Genomic DNA, 19,664 nt, shown 5'->3' with positions numbered 1-19,664 from the left:
AAGAGTCCTGTTGCTCAGAAAGAAAAACTATGAAGATACACGTTCTTATACATTCAGCCCCTCCTGAAGCTACCAAAGTCTGTGATTATAATTAAATTCATATCTCAGAAAACAACTAGATTACCAGCTACTATTCATAAGACAACAATGTCCAAGCATGTCCATTGTTTACTACCAAAACAAACATCTATACAACTCTGAGGGTAAATACAGCAACTACACCAGACTGACTTTAGCCTGTTAGCTGCACTGACACTGAAAGCATATTAGCATCACAGGCTAATTACTCAATTAGTCTGATATTACTTATATTAACCGCAAACAATAAGCCTTATTTTCTTGTTGCTTATTTATATAACTGCTAATTTAACTTCAAAACAATTGCTTTGAGAAGACTACAAAATGAGCTAACAGCTAAATTAGCTTAAAGCAACAATTCTGGGTCTTTGATTTATTTAGCATGGATACAGTTTTAATTTACAACTATTGTTAAAACTGCTAAGCCTATTTCTTCATATTTGTGGGACTCTTAATTTATAATACCACTAAATATATTTGAAACTTAAATTAGTATACTTTTTGACAGCAGTTGAACAGTGAGAGACAAATCCACATCAGACATCTGTGAGCATTCAGTAACACTATCGCTAATACTATGGTTTTATTTGCTGTAAACATCTTTTACTCTGCTCCTCTCTCTGTCTTTACAAACACAAATATGACAGCAGCCATTTATTCTACCTCTGGCTTTTGCCATTTTTCCTCCCACTGACTTCCACACCATCTTCCTTCTCTAAAATCACTCATGATTTGGCCATTGATAGAGCTTTGCTGCTAGTCTGATGTCACTCAAAATCTCCCTCAAAGCCCATTCCAGTAACCATGTTACAAGCAAAATACATTCTCCCTCTACCCCCTCATCATCCACTGCATTTTTTTTTCCAGAAGCTGAAGTACCGATTAAATTTTTGCATCGATCTTGTGCAAAATAACAGTACAGAAATCAGATCAGAGGAGTACTAAAAGCTTTCCCCTGAATCAATCAAAATACATGAATAAGTTACTGGTGCTTTCATATGTTTTAGGGGATATTGCCTTAGTTATGCCATTTCAAATATGAAATAAAATGCACCACAATCTGCAGTAAAACTTTCATTACTGTACTGCTGTCTAAGGCCTAATGGCAAGTTAGAGTTTCATGTATTACACCTGATAGAATAACAGCTTTGAAATAAATCACAGCCTTAATAGATTATCTTCCTCTCAGATCTCTGATCACGACTGCCCATACATGTGTTCCTGTGTACATCTGTGTGAGTTGTCCAGCAGCCTGTCAGAACACAGCAGCCGACTGGCTCCAGGTCCAACTGTGACAAGGCCCGGGCAAATTCCTCACCTGGGTGCCCAAGTACTTAGACGTGTCATGGTCAACTCTGACTGATGACTTCTTGAAAGTGAAGAGATATGCATTTTACAGCTTGAGGCCTCTGTATGTATGGGGGCAAAATAAGCATGTGTCCAAAAACTGAAAGGAAGCTGCTTGGTAAGGATGCTTAACTGGTTACCACTGGAAATAAGCTGGTGACTATCCTCATGCAACACTTGGTGGGATATCTAATGTTGTGACAGCATTGTCTCAGAATTATCTTGTAGATTTAATGTTTGTGACCAGTATTGATTTATAGATTGGTTGCAAAGTGTGTGTGTGTGTGTGTCATTGAGGGTGTGTTCTGATGGCCTGCATTAAAAAGAGTAATAACCTCACAGATGGTGAGGGGCTGGTCCAGAGCATGCTATGTGATGGAGAACAATCGTTGAAGCTTGATTGCTCAAGGAGCACAAGGCAGAACTGACAGGGGGAGGGGTATCAGTACATGAGCATGTGTGTGTGTGTGTGTGTGTGTGTGTGTGTGTGAGAAGAGTGGGAGGAGGGGGTTGTTTAAGTTTAACTAGGCTGCTGCTACCCATTACAAAGCTGACAATGATGTGGTTTGTAGCACACACTGAGTAGATCAAATCAGATTTCATATGCTGCTCCTGGGTTTCATCTATTTGATTCATCATCACCTCAAGTATGTAGAAATCATTTGTATTCTTTCACAGCGGCATGCTCATTCCTCCCTGCGGAGAGATGATTCAGTATTATATGGATAGGTGCAGGAGTCAGCCGGTGTAAAAGGACAATAAATCCACCTGTCACTTATGCAAAGTGATGTAAATGGGGTCCCTGATTAAGACACAGAGTCATTTAAAAAACAGGAACTCGCAGAACCTTGACACACGCACACACATATTCAGTCTCTAACTCACACTGAAAGCCAATCACGCATTCTCACACACACACACACACACACACACACACACACACACACACACACACACACACACACACACACACACACACACACTTGGATCTTTCTATACATCCCAGGCCCTTCCTCTGTCACTCTCTCTCTCTCACACACACACACACACATTAAAATTCCCCACACCCTGCGCCTGCCACTAGAGCAGTTTATCAAGTAATTATTGTTTGATTACAGCGTTTCATTATCTGCACTGATTGAGTCACAACCGACGGCAAAGGTCAAGCGCCATTAAGCGCTGCTCCCGAAACATATTTCCGCACTGGCCGTGTGTTTGCCCTCCCTCTCCTCTGAAAGGGCTAATTGCAAATGCATTTGTTTGAGGAAGAGGAGACCCACCAGCTTGCATCTCCCCCAAGTCCCACTGAGACGGAATTATAAATGCTGCCCATGGCGTCCGTACAACGCCTCGTACAGCACACACAGACGTTGATACACATGGGAGCAGTTTGAACCTTATGAATGATGCTGATAGCAATGAAACATGCTTGAAGCAGCTCCAGTCAAAGCGGTTTTGGACGATAAGCAGCTGAGTGACTGCTTCTGATCAGTCAGTCAGTCATTTTCTGAAACACTGAGTCCAATTAAGGGTCGCAGGGAAGCTGGAGTCTATCCCAGCAATCACTGGGTGAGACGCAGGGTCCACCCTGGACAGGTCGCCAGTCCATCACTGGGCCAAAACAGAGACACAAACAACCATTCACACTCACTCCTCGGAACAATTTAGAGTAACCAATTAACCTAACCAAAGTTTCTGGTTTGACCCAAGCAGCATGGTCACTACATTTGTGGGTCAAGGTCGGGAGTTTTTAAATAATTTATAAGATGAAGTCTTACCATCCATCCATCCATCCATCCATCCATCCATAAGCAGATTCCAGTAGCTACTGGGTGAGAGGTAGGGTGCTACCTGAACATGTCACCAGTCCATCAGGCCATAAGCTCTTTACTTCTGACCCATTTTGATGGCACACTGACATTCATTATTCACATTCCTGGTGCCGTCATTGTCTTGGCTGGTTTTGGGACCTGTATTTCAGTGTACCTGTATTTCAGTGATTGAGGAATCCAGGTGCTCGAGCGCCAGCATCCTGCGAGTTATTTATGGTTCCCTGCAGCGATACGCCTGACTCAGATAGCTAATTTATCATTGATTTGAGTCAGTTTTGTGCAGTTTTTCATGAAACTTTTAGGAGTCAATTTTTAAATTATATTTTTGTTTAAGAGTACTTTAGTGGGAATGAATTAAAGACCATTAAAATGTCAGGTAAAATTAAAGATACAACCAGTGACTGTAACGTATGATAACGTACAATATAAACTGACAACAGTCACACTGTGGCTGTTTGCTCCACTTTAAACAGACTATGGTCCATTTTCAGAGAAACTACAATTCATTTGGTGTAGTACGAAACACAAACCGCACTCTGATTCGGACCGAAGACGCGAACTCCGGTCCGCTTGAAACCTGGACATCTTGGTTAGCCTGCAAACAGACTATCATGCAACCAAATAGAAAATTATGTCTGCCAACCGTACCTAATCATGAAGAAGAAGAAGGAAGTGATGCAGATTATTGTTCGGGTGGGAGGAAAAACAAAACCAACAGCATATTGGTTAGAAAACTTCTGCACATCGCAGTAAAATAAGCAACCAGGAAGACCAGAATCATGCACAGGTCCAGTTTTACCAACCCAAACCCATCAAAATGCATTACGATGACCAAACCTGACCTGAGGATACCTCCTATTAAAATGTGAACCTGACCCATTTATGTATAACCGACAATCCGACCCGCACATTAACACATTACATGATTGTAAGTACACCCCTCCTTTACCACTGTTCTTCATTTCTTCTTATATCTAATATGAATAATGTTGGCAAGGTGGGGCTGTGTAGTGGTTAGCACTGTGGCGTCACTGCAGGAAGTTCGCTGGTTCGAGCCTCGGCTAGGGGGAGGTTCGAAGAGTGCGTTGAATTTACATGTTGTTCTCGTGTGTGCGGGAGTTTTCTACAGGTACTCTGGCCTCCTCCAATGTCCAAGCATGCATGTTTGGTTATTTGGCTACTCTGTGTAAATCTGTATTTTTCAACACTGTTTTTGTGGAAGTATCAGTGTGACGGTTATTTATATGTGACGTTGTCCAGGTGGTTCGGTCCACTTGAGTTATGTGAAACTTTTCAGAAATCCCTTCCCAATCCTCCACACTATTCTAGTGGGAAAGCCCCCTAAAACAATACTATCGACTCTGATAGGCTGTAAATGTCACTGTGAAGAAAACCCGAACAGCTACATCAGGAGATTAGATCTACAAGACTAATGCTGTTCCTGAAATAAATAAGCAGGTATAAAAGTTGGAGCTCCATACCTGGGTGGGAACGAGATCTCCAGTTCATGCAGCTGATCCTTGAAGACGGACAGCTCTTTGTCAAACTCTAAAAGCTGCCAAAAACAGAAAAAGAAAAGGAAACAATAAAAAAGAAAAATCAATTAAGTCTATTTAACATGCTTGTTTGGGCTTTTCACTGACTTACAGCTACAAACTTTTCTCTTTGATACTGTTGCACTGTATTTGTGATTTCAGAAACAAAAGCAAGATTTAGGTTTTTCTAAATCCCACAAAATACATCAAAGTCACTTTGAATTCAATTTTATTTTATTTCTGATCCCAGCTTAACCTCTGCTATCAGACGCATGATGAGGAGCCCATCTTTGGGTTTTTGCAGCTGCTTCCAATTACCTGAAAGTCCCAATATTGACAGCAGTTGACCAGTTGTATGTGTGACTGTGTGTTGGTAGCCCTGTCCTAGTGGGGTCTATCTCTCCACACACTCTTCATCAATCATGTCTCCTCACCCAGCTGTACTCACTCACTAGAGAGTACACACACACTTCCCCCCGTTTTCCCCCTTTCACAAACCCATAAATCATTAGTGAAAAGTGCAATTAGTGGCTCCTTGTACACATTAATTATCTAAGAGATGAACAGGTAGCTGAGGCACCTGCATGACTGCCTCCCTGAGAGACTGACAGCGACGTTTCCCAGCAACCCCTGGAGGACCTTACGTTAGCCCCACCCCCTTCCTTTCAGACAGGAAGACGTGAAGATGAATCCGGGCCATGCTGGTGTTATGGTAAATGAGGCTTTTGTACGGGATTCAAACAGCAGCTAACAATTATGGCCCGATGAAGGCTCGTCCACGATGAGCCTGACAGCAACTGTGTAGGCAGCTTGATGTTAATGACATCACATTGCTGTATTACATACAGCGGTATGTTGATGAGTGCATAATGAAACATCAGCAGAGATGACATGGTGCACATGGGGGACATTTGGAAGGACGTCCTCACAAAGTGGAGACATGGAGTAGGGAGGATGTCATTACTATCCCAGCAGAAGGTAACTACTGTCTTCCATCTACACTGACATATTTATGTTGTGCATGTACGACTGTCGATGCATTGTTTGTGTTCACGTCACTGCTCAGAACACATTTATAAACGAGTCCGGTACGACGATGCTCAGGCGCGTGTGAGTGTGTGTGTGTGTGTGATTATGTGCCAGTGGTGTAGAACAGTGGCCATTACTTGCAGTCACAGGGGCCTCCCAGACAGAGTCTCAGCGGTTCAGGAGGGCAGATGTGCTGCATTCATCAAACTCACACTGTTGGGGTCACAGGAGAGACTCACACACTGTGGATGAGGGATGGCAGAGCAGAGGATGCAACCCCACGCTCCACTGTACACCCCATCACACCATCCACCCGCTGTTACCTTCTTTTGGTTCAGGCTTTTCATTGACTTTTTAAAACTAATTTTTAAAAACCATTTTCAAAAGGTGTTTCTTTGTTAAACTGTTTAACACGGATCTATGAATCCTTTAGACATGTAAAAATCTCCTAACTCAGGGAATGAACATAACAGAATCCCAATCACAATTTTTTAGCTGCATCGATAAAAACAGCGATAATGTTAAAAGCAAATAATAGTATTTCTGTACCAGTAAGGTGATTCTCAAAAGCTTTTAGCTGAAAACAGGGATTAACTCTGCCTGACATCACATTATTCTTAAATAACTGAAACAGGACAAGAGGAGGACATAAAAGGGGTGTCAGATATAAACAAAATAAAACTACCAGATGGAAATGATGTGGAAGGGATGACCTGAAGAAACAAAGAAAAAATCCAGTAAAGTACTGAGGTAGGTGATTAATTTATCGTTTACTTAAGTCTCATCAGAAATGGTCTCAATGGAAGGGTGGCTGTCAAGAAGCCAGTCTTAAGCAAGAGAAACATTGAGAAAAGATTGAACTATGCCATATGACACAAGAATGGGACTGAAAATCAGTGCCAACAGGTCTGATGGAGGGATGGACCCTCCCTCGAGCCTGGACTTTAACACTGTTAAAGGAGTATGGGATCATCTTGACAGAAAATGGAGAAAAAAAAAAAAAAGGCAGCAACATCTAAAGTAGAGCTTTGGAAAGTCCTTCAAGAAGCCTGGAGAACTCTGGAGACTACTGTAAGAAATCACAAGACATCCTCTTTTTCAGGCAGTCTTGGAAAATAAAATTAAAACAACAAAATTGGAAGACAAATTTGCATTTTATATTTGCATTTATGTTTGAACATTTCAAGAAAACACATCTGATCCTGTTCATAACTAAATCTATCTATATGAAAGAAAGTCAGGTGGGTCAGGACTTTTACATGCCACTAAGTGTTCATACTGGTCAAATTGAGATTAGTCAATAATCTAAATGATCAATGATACTTTTTCTCTGATCTAATTAAGTTTGTTCTTTTTGGAGTAAAACAGGACAGACTCAGCGAGTGTTTGACAGCTATGATGACAGAGGGATGTGCAGCATATGGCTGTGTGTATCCACAGAGTGTGTGCTTTAAGTGAATGTTGAGTAATTCATCCAGGTGAATGGAAAACCCTGCAGCCACAAATTTCACACTACATTTCATCCCAGGTCAATTAGGCATAATGCTCTGCTGCTCTGCTGGGTCAGTGGCTTAAAAAAACCTGCTTATATGGGTTCAAGGCCTCATGGCATTATAAAGCCAGCAATAGTTTGTCAACCAGAAATGACCTTGGGAGCGGTGGAGGGGCAGGTGGAGTGGGATAATGCCAGTCCAGCAATAACGGCGAGGAGGGAAAGATGAAGAAGTGTCGGGGCAAAAACTAGCCTGTCATGGGCTCAAATTTCTGACTTTGCTTGGATGATCAGCACACTCCTAAATCAGTTCGGTGGTGATAGTTAAGGAGAGGGATGAAGAAACGAGGAAAAGGAGGGAGGGGGGGTACAGCGGCTTTGGCCTACGACTGTCCCCCTCTGAGCAACCCCCCACCCCCCACCATGTCCACCACCTGTAATTGTGCTTTGATTTACGCATTGTCAAATATCTCCTGTGACAACACCTGCGGCCATTAAAACCCATCAATAAATATTGGGGTGAAAGGTCATTTAATTTGATTTTTACACCTCACACTTGGCTTTCATTGCAGTGACCATATTTTTCCTTCTTTTTATGGTATCTTCATTATTTTGTGTGGAAAAGCGATAAACTGTAACTGACAGCAGGAGGTGGTGGGATCGGGACCTGACCCAAAACCAAACAGAACTACGGTTTACTGCATTGGCAAACTCTCATTTTCCTGCCCGCCGGTGATGGAAAAGGCATGAAAGTCCAAAGCAATGTGATGTTAAAGGAACTATTTTCATTTTCAATGGCAGCAGCTTGTAAAGCTTTCTATACTCCAGCGCTATCTGTCCTGATAAGGCTAAGTAGGCAGTCAATACGTTGCTTTAGCATTCAGAGTGGATGCAAGCTAAATTAAAAGACATGTCCAATGCTGCATCGGTTTATATAAATCCTTTAAGAGTCAGATTTCATTTAGCATCGGCTCTGAATTACCACTTAAGAGCCGTGACAGGTGAAATATGAAAGAAGTTGAAGCCGAGGCGGCATTTGTTCTGTGTTTTTTTTCCCTGCTGCTCTGTTTAAAACGTCTCTGAGCTTTTGAGTAATGCCGAATAATACGCCTGCAGCATGACGAGGAGAGGCATGCCAGACAGAAAGGTTCATCACCTGCTAAAGCTAGTGCACAAACACAGCCCCGATCCCCCTCCCATCTGCCGACACCACGCTGATAAAGTTACAATAAAGAGATACTGAAACAAAATCAATGTGGATGGAGGAAGGAGACCGCCCTGTGTGTCTATGTGTGTGAGCGAGTGCGCTAGGACAGGAAAAAACTGATCTCAGGATGCACGGCACAAACATCCCAAGTACAGAGTACACGAGTGTGCACACCAACACACAAACATCTGCTTGCTACACGGCACTCCCATTTCTCCGACGGAGCAAGGCCCCAGTGTGCCTCTTGACGCCACGAGCGCCCGGAAAATTTAATCTTCCCAAATACTCATCAGGGCTCTCCATCGTCCTGCCGTGACAGCGCTGGGGATAATTAATTATACAATTTCGATGGGAATATCGACTAAACAAAGCTATTAATCATAGCAAAAGTCAATAGGCATGGACACATTCAATCATGTCCCGGCCAATGATTACTCCTCTCAAAATACAATAATTATTTTCAAGAGCTGCCTCGAATTAAATTTCTGTCAAGCTGGTACAAGTCTTGCAGTTGATGAAGGATGCAATGGATTTTTTTTCCCTCTCCCCTTCCCCAGTGGAGGAGTGAGAGGAGGGACATTTATCCTTTTGGAAAGGTAGTTTGTTTTATAAGGATCATAACATGGTGTGTTTAACTAGACCATGACCATCAGATTATCTCTGAAGCGCCCATTAAGTCGTCCATCTTGTCTGGCTTGGTGAGGAGGGGAGGAGAGGAAGTTGGGGCGGGGGTTTAAGGGGGGGTGTAACCAGCCTTTAACAGCAACTGTTTCTCAATCAGGACTCCTGATCAAACTCTAATGTCTTAAGCTGGATTTACACTCGCACGGCGTCTTCGTAGGATCGGTGCAGCTGATGTCGGTGAAATGTGCTCTCACACTCGACCGTATAGTGTCAGCGTTGTGTTATGGTGTCTCTTCCACAAACTCAGTGAGAAGCTCCAGGTATCTAGAAACCTGTAATCACACGCTGACCAATCACAAGGCAGTAATTTTGCGTAACTGCGCCATAAGCAGGGGTGCACATCGGGTCTGGAAGAGGTGTGTGTTAAGCCTTCATGAACCCGCAGGAGCTTGCAATGGCGATGCAGACGTGTTGCTAGTATAAGTCCAGCTCTACAGTACAGTGTTTAAGTTGGGTATCAGCCGACAGGTACTAACGAAAGGTCTTCAAAATGACGTCTTTGATCAAAGACCTTCTGAGATGCTTTTAAAAACACATCAAAACAAATAAAACTTTTATCATAATAAACCCCTAGGAGCCCCTTGGATGAATTTATAGTAAAATACAGCAGATTTTTTCTTATAGATTAAAATGGAAAAGAACAAGATAAATAATAGAAAGAATTTACCATCTGTGAGTAGAGCTGGGCGATACGACCAAAATCTCATATCACAATTTAGCTCATTTTATATCCTCATAACGATATACATAACCATATAAAACTGTTTCTGTAATTTTGTGTCAGTCATCAGTAATGTGTCAGATGTGCTTGGCAATGGCAGCAGTGATCTCCTTCCATGTGGGGGAACTATGGCTGTTCAGCGTTTCACGGGTAAAAGCCTGTTGCAGCGTTTGCGTCTGGAGTTTATTGTGAGTGCTTTCGCCACCACTTGACGCGGCTCTAGCGGCTTTTGCTTGTTGACTCTATTCTGTTTTCTTTATCCTGATTCTTGCGCAGGTGATAAAATGAGTTTGTTGTGTCGGAGTCCATTGTTGGGACTGTAAGCTAGTCTGTTGTCAGTTCCACGTCGGTCTTTTTATATCCAAACCGCAACCATGCGTCAGAAATTTTCCCTCTTTTGAGAACAAGCTCATCAGTTTGGTTTGGCTGGTCATCTTTTAGTGAATTATCCTGCTCTGAAACACGTCTGCTACCGTCTTCCTCCATGTTTGTTTATATATATTGCAGCATGCATGCTGTAAAGTGCATCTTGACATACAATACTGCAAAAAAGCACCTTATTGTGGCGTAAACGATAGAGCCTCATATGAAATGATAGACATTTTCTATTGTCCAAATGATATATATCGTCATATCGCCCAGCCCAATCTGTGAGTATTTAAGGGTACAATCTATGAACTTATGAGAAGTTAGTGTTTTCTCTGCACTGGACAACAAAGTGCTCTCAGTTTGGTGAAGTAGAGAGCATATTTCAGCAGCAGACTAGCTTACCAATGTTCAGAAGTAAGAAAAGTTCATTTTTGCCATTTAAAAAAGCAACTCCAACCCTAGAGAAAAAATTCAAAACAACTTCAACATATGCTTAACTTTAGATTCTGACAGAACATCACTTTTGCATGAAACTGAAGCTGTGCAACATGATTTGAAGCAAAGTATCTGCTTTTACATGGAGTACTTGTGATGCAGTCAAATGTCCAATCAGAATAAAAATTAATCACTGAAACATTTTGGCTTTCCCAATCAGCTTCTGATCAATAGAAAAGAATAGCCATTGTTTCTGATGTGTATTTTCTTTCTGCACGTGAACTAGTTAGGAAACATGATGAGTTTTTGAAAAGTCTTAAAATAATAATCATGAATAATTTTATGGAATTTCAGTTTAGTAAAATGCTAAAATAAGATATTTTCTACATAAACTCAATCCAGGTCTATAAATGTTAATATTGATTTATTACTCGGGGGAAGTTTTTACATTATGTGTCCAACAGCATTAATAAACTCTTTACATCAGAGTTTCTTCTGTTGATGTGTGTGTTTATGTGAATATGAGTGCATGCAACCTTCACAGGGAATTTAACAAGGTCCAACTTTGAACTACTTAATGTAATATCGAGCCATATAAACACGGGAGAGTTTAAAGGTGTTTCCTTGTTGCAGAGATTCAACACTCAGCAAACATACACGTTTTCATGTTTACAAGTTGTTCAAAGCAAATTCAGTCGGATCTGATTTCCCTCTTTTCCTGCAACCCTAAATGCAAACTCTGGGAGGGTGGAACTCGAGTCAAAGAGGACCAAGATCCAACCAGGAGAAGTGGTTCTGCTTGGCGCTGTTCTCTATGGCTAAAACTGGTTAAAGACAAACACACACTGGCTCAGAAACAGGCCACAATCTCAATTGTTGGGCCAAGTAACTATATGTGCGGGCATTAGTCACTGTCTGCATGACTCAGGTTAGCAGCTACAAATGTCTTGTTTGTTCATGAGCTTATTTTGGTCTCTTTTTATCTACTCAGAGCTATTAAACCAAATTTTCTAACTTCAATGGATTTTTCATGTTCTCTTGTGCTTTGTCCATTTCACAAATAATCAATTTAAACCGTTATAAAAAGGCAGCTGCAGCTTTCATACAGGAAGTGTAAGAAGCTGATAGACAGAATTGGATTTGTGGTAAACGACTACAAGGGGAGGGATGAGAGAGGAGATGAACATATGAGGGGTTGGTGATGTAAAGGGGTGACTTACTGAGGTCCCATTGTTTTCCCGGAAAACGTCCTGGTTGACATAATTAAAAAGCTTCTTCTCAAGTTGAAGAACAACCTAAATCAAAGGAAAGAGAGAAACGGCACTCTGATTAATAGCAATACTAATGAGAGGTGCGCTCAGTAATTAGAGAACTAATGAACGGCGGTGACGGCAGCGGCCGACATTGTTATTTCTGTCTCACTAATGCTTCATACAGTAATATATTCAAGCGTTATATGAACCCGAATGTCTCAGGAGAGTCACATTACAATTACACGACTAGAACAATTACAGAAAACAAAACAAAAACTATATTTTAGGCTACATGGGTTAGAAAATTCCTAATTCAGGGGGCCATTCAGATTTGATGTGGAATCCTCCATCACAGTTTCAGCTCAGAGCGTAATTATCTAGTCTCTTCATCTTCACCTCCACCAAACTTTAATTAAAAATCATGCTGCATTCACTGTACAGTCTGTTTCTATTCAATAAACAATCAAATCTGAAACAGATCTGCCAACTGCAAAATAAAAACAAAAAACAATAGTGATATGGGGTTTTATCAATACAATGACACATACAATCATTGAATCATACAATAAAATAAACTCACTGCTGAATGTGTTTGGCTGCATTTGATTTTATTTACTTAAATAAATTTGAAAAAAAAAACATACACACACACACACACACACACACAAATTGGAGGTGGATATTGTGGGGGATCACATTTTGGCACAACTGTTCATTTGCAGAGCTTGGATTCAGCAGCACAAACCAAAAACTCATTTGTCTATTTTTTAGCCAAAAAAGAACTACACAGAGGCAACTAGAGAACACTCCTCATCAGATGAAACTGTCCTGCAACACTTACCCTCACATCTGCAGTTGTCTTATATTATGTTTTTGCAGTTAGAAACCATGAGCAGCTCCTCAAATACTATAATAATTATACTATAATTATTATAATACTATAATAATTTGGTGCAAATTATCACACATACACAATGGTCCCTCACTGTTCAACTATGTGGAACAAGAACTAAAAAACAGTCATTAATGTCATATTACTTTATATAGTCATATTACTTTGTAATTAAAATGTTTGGTTTTTTTTTACTAATTTTATTAAAAGCTTAAACAAAACCCAGAGATTTGACCAGAGTATAAACAAGCAGACATGTCCTCTTGTGTCTATTACACAATAACACCGCAAATAAAGCATTTTTTACATTTTTGGTGTGTGCTAGTGTGAGCTGTGTGTGCTTTTGTTAGCTTTCAGGCTAATAATGATGTCATTTCAGACAGATATGCTTTATAAAAGGGATGACAGGGTTAAAATGTATTTTTCTTGTATCATAGCTGTGGGAAAACTTACCTTTCGGTCATTATCGCTTTCTCGGAATATTAGCTTGTCGACTTCATTGGTGTCAGCGGCTCTGACGGTCTGCATGGTCGCAGTAGAACACAGACTCTGAAAGTCAGAATGGAGGAACAAGCAATCATGAAAATGGGGCAAAAAGGAGAAAAATATTTTATGTTTACTTACATTCAGCAGTCTGTACTTAAACGCTGCATTTTTGCATTTCTTTCTGAAAAAGCATCTCAAAGCCTACTCTCCTCTTTATCTGGCTCTATGTACTGACCCCCTGGACTGTGTGCATGGTTAAATTGTGCTTTGTGGACTCTCTTAACAATTAGTTAAACATTCGGCCATCTGTGTTTGAAGACAGTTGAATGAGGAAATCCCTGGGCCAGAGGTTCCCATACCACACAGCAGAGACTCAGCGAGCTGATTGAAATTCAAAGCACAGATTAGATAATCGGGTCAAGCCAATATAGCAAGCGGAGAAGGCTCTTTAGACTCAAATGTCACAAATCAGGCCTGCTTCGGCCACGAAGAAACGCAGCACCAGATTAGAACAAACACAGTGCCCTGAGAGAAAGTGGAACAACTCCATGCACTCCCCCCACAGCCCCCTTTCTTGATGCCCCCACCCAGTCCAAAAGCAACTTTCTAAAGCCCTAACAAATCGCTCCATCTTTCACTCATTTAGGCCATCCAAATGCAGGGTCAATATGGTCCCCTGGCAGCCAAATGCTAATGCGCTTAAGTGTGCTTAAGCAGCTTTGTGCAATGAATAGGCTCGAGAAGGAGCTAGTGAGAAGGGCAAGGGAAGCTTTCGCTGTCAAAAAGTAATTGTAGCCACAGTTAGCAAAGACAATCACAGAAAGTCATCTCTGCTGTCTAATAAACAAACCAACAAAGCTTTTCTTTACATTTTTTTCCATGTTTAAATGGCAAAAATCCCAACCTTTCCATGCAACTGGAGAAATATTCTGGCTTCTGGCTGGGCTTTTTTTTTTTTTTTTTTAAATTGAACCTATTTTTGGGGGTTTCTACAAGCACTTTGGTCCCGTAGGTCTTCCAGGCGAAGTCCCGCCTGTTGCTCGCTTTGCAGGTTCAAAAGTCGCTCAAGCAGAAATTCCAACGAAGATGGTAGCTCAGACAGCTAGCTGGCACCCAACGTGTTATTATAACGACAGAAACAATCTGTGGTATGTCCACATACACATAGCTACCTGTTACAAGATGATAAAGAGGTATTTAGTTCGAGGTGAAAATAATCTACACCTGTGCCACGTGTTACAGCACGGAAGGGCCGACAATTAAATATGGCAGTAAAATGTCTTTTCCTAGAACAATTACACTTTGGATTCCAGGCTGAATTCAATTATTACAGCTTGATGGAAATATACTGACAGCTGAAATAGTAGCTTAGACTCCAATATGTTTGTATCAACTGGGGATCTGCTGAAGAAGATAAAGCTTTGATGATATTCTAAATAAATTAAACTTCACTAATCACACAGTGCCCTTTTAGGTATGTACCACTATACATCTGCATACTGCTGGAGGCTGAAAAGTAAAAGATTGATCCATTCATATGTTTATTGACTGAACATTCACTGTGTCAGTGTAGTTGCTGGTGGGTGATTGCACCTGATTGATCACAGCTCTCCTACTGTTCTCCATGAACAACACCTCACTCATCCAAGCACACTCACAGAAAGCCTTTGAGAACCTCTGCTCATCCTGATCCTGCTGTCATAAGATCCACACAGCAAACACTGAGATGTAGAAAATGAGAACCCCATGCTGTCACTTAAAGCCATATCAGAGCAATGATGTGTCCCTCCTTCTGCCAGGAACCCAGGTGCATGTGCAGAATCTCTGAACAGACATCGCCCTTCAAAGCTGCTGCTCCTTAAGCACATTACATGTGGACACGGTCTCACTGATCAACCTAAATGACATTACCATAATTCATGTGGCTGCAATTGGCTCTTCATTTGATACAGCCCAATTAGTCTGCAGGAGGGAGGAGAAGGCAAGCAATGGGAAAATATTAACAGGCAGCTGTCAGAGGAGGCAGCTGTGTTGGAAAAAACGGTGGGGATGTCTTCACTCCGGTGGTCGCTTCAACTGATCCTGCAGAGTGACTTGGCATTGCATCTCTGCATTATGGGTCACAGGTCAGGGCTGAGTGTTTGCAGAGGGCCAGAGGTCGCAGGGCTGGGATGAGAGCTTGCTGAGGAAGGCACTGGCTTTGTGCATCAATGGAGGATAATCTCATGACTGTGGAAGGAGGAAGCAGTTGTTTAAAGGAGCTCTCTATTCCAGCTGCTGTCCTTAGAGGAGAGGTTAAAGCAATCTGTCCCACTTCAAAGACCAAAAGGCACACATACACATTCAGGCCTTCTGTCTATAGCCCTGCCAACAGATGGAGGCAAGTCAGTGGGCCAAACTTTAACACTGAAGAAACTCACGCAAAACACCACCACACTGCTAACAAAGTGCTTTAGAAGCCACCAGTCTGAAATGGAAAAGAAAAGCAGGACCAGTAGGGTTTAGAAATGTCAGAACACCCAGGAAGTGATCTGAAAGCTGCATGAGCAGTGTGTGAAGAACAAACCCACCCCATGACTATAGAGCTTGCAGATGCAATGTATGAAACACCAGTCTTAATTTGTGGAGGAATTTTGACCCACTCTGGATGAGGACGCTTCAGATCATTAAAGACTGTAGGCATCACTTTCTGCACAGATCTCTGAAGGTCGGAGTCTGGACTTGAACCAGGCAACTGCAACCCTTTGATTCTTTATGTTTCTGTCATTCTGTTGTAGATTTGCTGCAGTTTCTGGGATCATTGTCCTACTGTTAGACCTATTTTCAAGTTTTAAACAAATTATAGCTGTCAGGCTTATGACATCCTATTTAACTTGTTACAGAGACGTTCATGGTTGACTCAGTGGCTGCAAGATGTCATGATCCTATATGCAAAACGAGCCCCAATCAGCACCTCTCCAAGATTGTCCTTAATAGTTTGTAGGCTGTGTTTGCTCCAAACATCCTGCTGTGCTACAAAACTTCTCCAAACTGGTCTCATCTGTCCAAAGATTTACAAACCTAATTTGTGCAGCCATGTCTTTTTCTTTTTATTCACTCGTTTTCTAATTTTATAGTGGTTGTTTCCCTTTCGGCTTGTCCCTTTGAAGGGGTCGCCACAGTGAATAATTGCTCGGGTGAATTGACACGTTTTATGCCAGATGCCCTACTTGACACAACCCTTTATCTGGGCTTGGGACGGTGCCCTCAGAGAACTGCAGCAGCGTAGGGGAAGCAGGACTCGAGCTGTTGATCATCAGGTCAAAGACAAGTGGCTCTACCACCTGAGCCACTGACACCACCTTCAGTGGCTTCAGTTCTAATTTTACAGTCATAAACTTTAAAATTTACTATTCTAGCTGAGGCCTGTGAAGTATGAGATTCAGTTCTTGGGTTTTCTGCAAGTTCTCTGAAGATTGCCTGGTCTGATTGTGAAATGAACCAGTGTTACAATGTGGCAGAGCTCATCACGATAACTTTAAAACCTCACCTTATATCCAGTCTACTGTGTGCTAAAAGGAAAAAAGCATGATATACAAATGATAACTGGAGCTGGTTTCATAAAGGGACAATAGTATGGACAGCTAACCTACATGTTGGAGTATGTACAACATTTTCCTTGGGCTCCAAAGAGGGCAAACCAAGAATTTGTCATTGAGGTTTATGTTTGAAGTTATGGGAGTCTTACAAGAAAGGGTGTACTGGTTTCTCATACCATACATTAAAAACCTTTCCATAGAACCGGAGGCACTCCCTGTGTTATCTCCTTGGCACCGGCTGCCACACACTACCAGCTGAAGCTCTTTAATTAAATTGGAGATGTTCCTTCTACAAGACATATCACCTATGATGCTTTTATGGCTTCAGATATTACAATGATACTTCAATACAGCTATCCCACACATTGTCTCTGTGCAACTAGCCCAGACATTTAGAGAAGATCATACATTTAGTCATTTTCTATTCCGCTTATTCCAATCTAAGGGCCATGAGGGAGCTGGAGCCATTCTCAGCAGTTAATAGGCGAGAGGTAGGGAACACCCTGGACGGGTTTAAGGGTCTGTTGTGGGTGATTCTAATTAACCTAACATGCATGGTTTTGGACTGTAGGAGGAGGCCAGAGTACCCAGAGAAAACTAAAACACACAGTTTGGTCCTAAATTAGTGAGGACAGAGGTCCTCACTAATTTTATAGATGCTCACACCAATGGCCAATCAATTGAGTGTTTTTGATCAGCAGCAGCTCCTCTTAACTTTATAGAAGCAGTAAAGACGTATTGGTCGTTTTATATTTTGCTTCTGGATTTGAGATGTTTTAAATATAAAATTGCGTACTACGTAAGGTACTGTAATTCTTTTAAAAGTTTTTTTTTTTTTTTTCAGATCTATTTCTAATCCCTGGCAAGGACCAAATTATGTCTTGACAGTAAAAATCTGAGAACTGACAGAGAATAAGCATATTTTCCAAACCTCCTCCACTAAATCAAGCCGTGAGTCAAGCTTGTCAATCAGCTCTCATTCCATCAACTCTGAGAGCATTCAGAGCTCAGTGATTAAACTTTAATTAGGCGGAAAGCAAATGTGAGACTGTGTGCAGAAAGAGATGGAGGATGAGTGGACAATGAGCAAAGTATTCATTCTTCATGAAGGGGCTCCTCTATGTCAGCAGGGGTAGCCGTCAGAATGCACCATTATTTGCTCGCTGTGATGCAAAGCAGGGCTGCCAGCAGATTTAAGGTGTTCCAGCAGACCTGGCTGGTGCAGCTCGAATCGCTCAACACTCTGATCACTTTTATTCCACTCACTACCGTTCATCACACCCGTCCTGCACGCATGATTGCTACATCAACCCGGACTGGGAAGAAAGGGGCATCCTAAGTAGGCAACAACAAATTTGGCCTTTTGCTTTCCTGCCAGCTATTACACAGGAAAGCCAGTAAATCAGCCGTGACCCTCCCCACCCCATCTGACTGGACACAAGCCAGAGTTATCCACTCCTCTCTCCCTGTAGCTGGCTAATTTAATGCCTCCAAACAGTGGATTTATCATTCACACACACACAGCAGGGTGGAGATTCAGAGTAGAGGAGAGGTGAGAGTGGACAAATTATCACCCACAAAGTTAGTGTGTGTGTGACCCACTGGTCAGCAGCTGACCCCAGTAAACCTGGCCTGTGTCCCCCCTGATAGCACACAGTCTCTCACCCCTTCCCATGAACTCCCTGAGCCGTGTGAGAACTGACGACGAGGGTCGATGGCAGTGTGTGCGTCGTAGGAGGTCTCCTAACCTGCCACGCCTTCACCGAAAAGGAGCTCGGAGAGGTAAGAGGGCGTGCGCGGTCCTGATAATGCGCCCTATTTATCTTGTGCATTATAACATCTGGGAAACTTCTCTAAAAACAAAAGCGTGCATTGAGGGCAGCCATTCTGCCTTTACCTTCAGAAACCCACCAAAAGCATTTGTCCCCTCGGAGTGGATAATGGACAGGCCACAAATCATTCAGGACAACAGGATGGAGGGGTGTATGTGTGTGTGTGTGTGCGCGTGCATGAGAGAAAGTGAATGTATGTGTATGTTTTGTGTTGGTGTGTGTGTTCCCCTTGGTATTTAACTCCTTTGCTGGCCCATTCTGCAAAGCCCTGCAGGACAAATTGCCCTCCATGGTTGTCTTTGAGAGGCAGTGCAGCGCGTAGAGAAAGGGACAGGGCTGAAACACAGGGAACAGGCCTATAAAAATTCATCACTTTGACCCCAACGACCTTCCACTACTGTGGCGCTACACACACACATGCACGCACGAGCATGCACCACCCACCAGAGTTCCTACCCAAAGCCTGGATGAACTATTTTTTGGGGATTTTATCTGCAATCGTTTTGATTAGAGTTTAATACAAACTGAGACCAGCAGCTTAAACAAGAAAAGTGGAGCTGCAGAAATGTACGAAACCTCCTGGTTTCTTTATTTCTCTTCCTTACATATGCCCTACCCAAGTTGTAGACACAATGGGTGAGGAAAAGCTTTTTGCACAGGAAAAGGCCACCAGATGCTTCTTTGTGACCGGGTCTCTGTGTAAAGAAGTAGCAGTAAAAGGAGGGTGGGCTCTCTAGAGGCATATTAGTCCCAGTAAGAAGAAGACAATGTCTCAGGAAAGGTTCTTGACACATTACTGCCACCTGTACAAAGAAAACCTAATGAGAGATTTAATCGGAGAAACCTCCCCTGCCACTTTTAGTCAGCACTTTGAAACCAAACGCGGCAGATGTC

At 42.1% G+C, this 19,664-nt stretch overlaps 1 protein-coding gene across 2 annotated transcripts in view; it reads right to left on the bottom strand.

Moving 5' to 3' along the window:
* inpp5a (inositol polyphosphate-5-phosphatase A) overlaps positions 1-19,664 on the bottom strand; it is a 171,225-nt gene that overhangs the window by 17,597 nt on the left and 133,964 nt on the right. For both annotated transcript variants that reach the window (XM_079249303.1, XM_079249304.1), the window contains exons 10-12: positions 13,328-13,423; positions 11,950-12,024; positions 4,739-4,812 (exon numbers count right to left, since the gene is read on the bottom strand). In XM_079249303.1, the coding sequence (XP_079105429.1) occupies positions 4,739-4,812; positions 11,950-12,024; positions 13,328-13,423 (245 nt within the window). The remainder of the gene's footprint in view (positions 1-4,738; positions 4,813-11,949; positions 12,025-13,327; positions 13,424-19,664) is intronic.

The sequence above is a fragment of the Telmatherina bonti genome, assembly GCF_933228915.1.
Source record: "Telmatherina bonti genome assembly, chromosome: 11".
NCBI classification, from domain to species: Eukaryota; Metazoa; Chordata; class Actinopteri; order Atheriniformes; family Telmatherinidae; genus Telmatherina; species Telmatherina bonti.
This window is presented reverse-complemented; position numbering and strand designations above follow the sequence as displayed.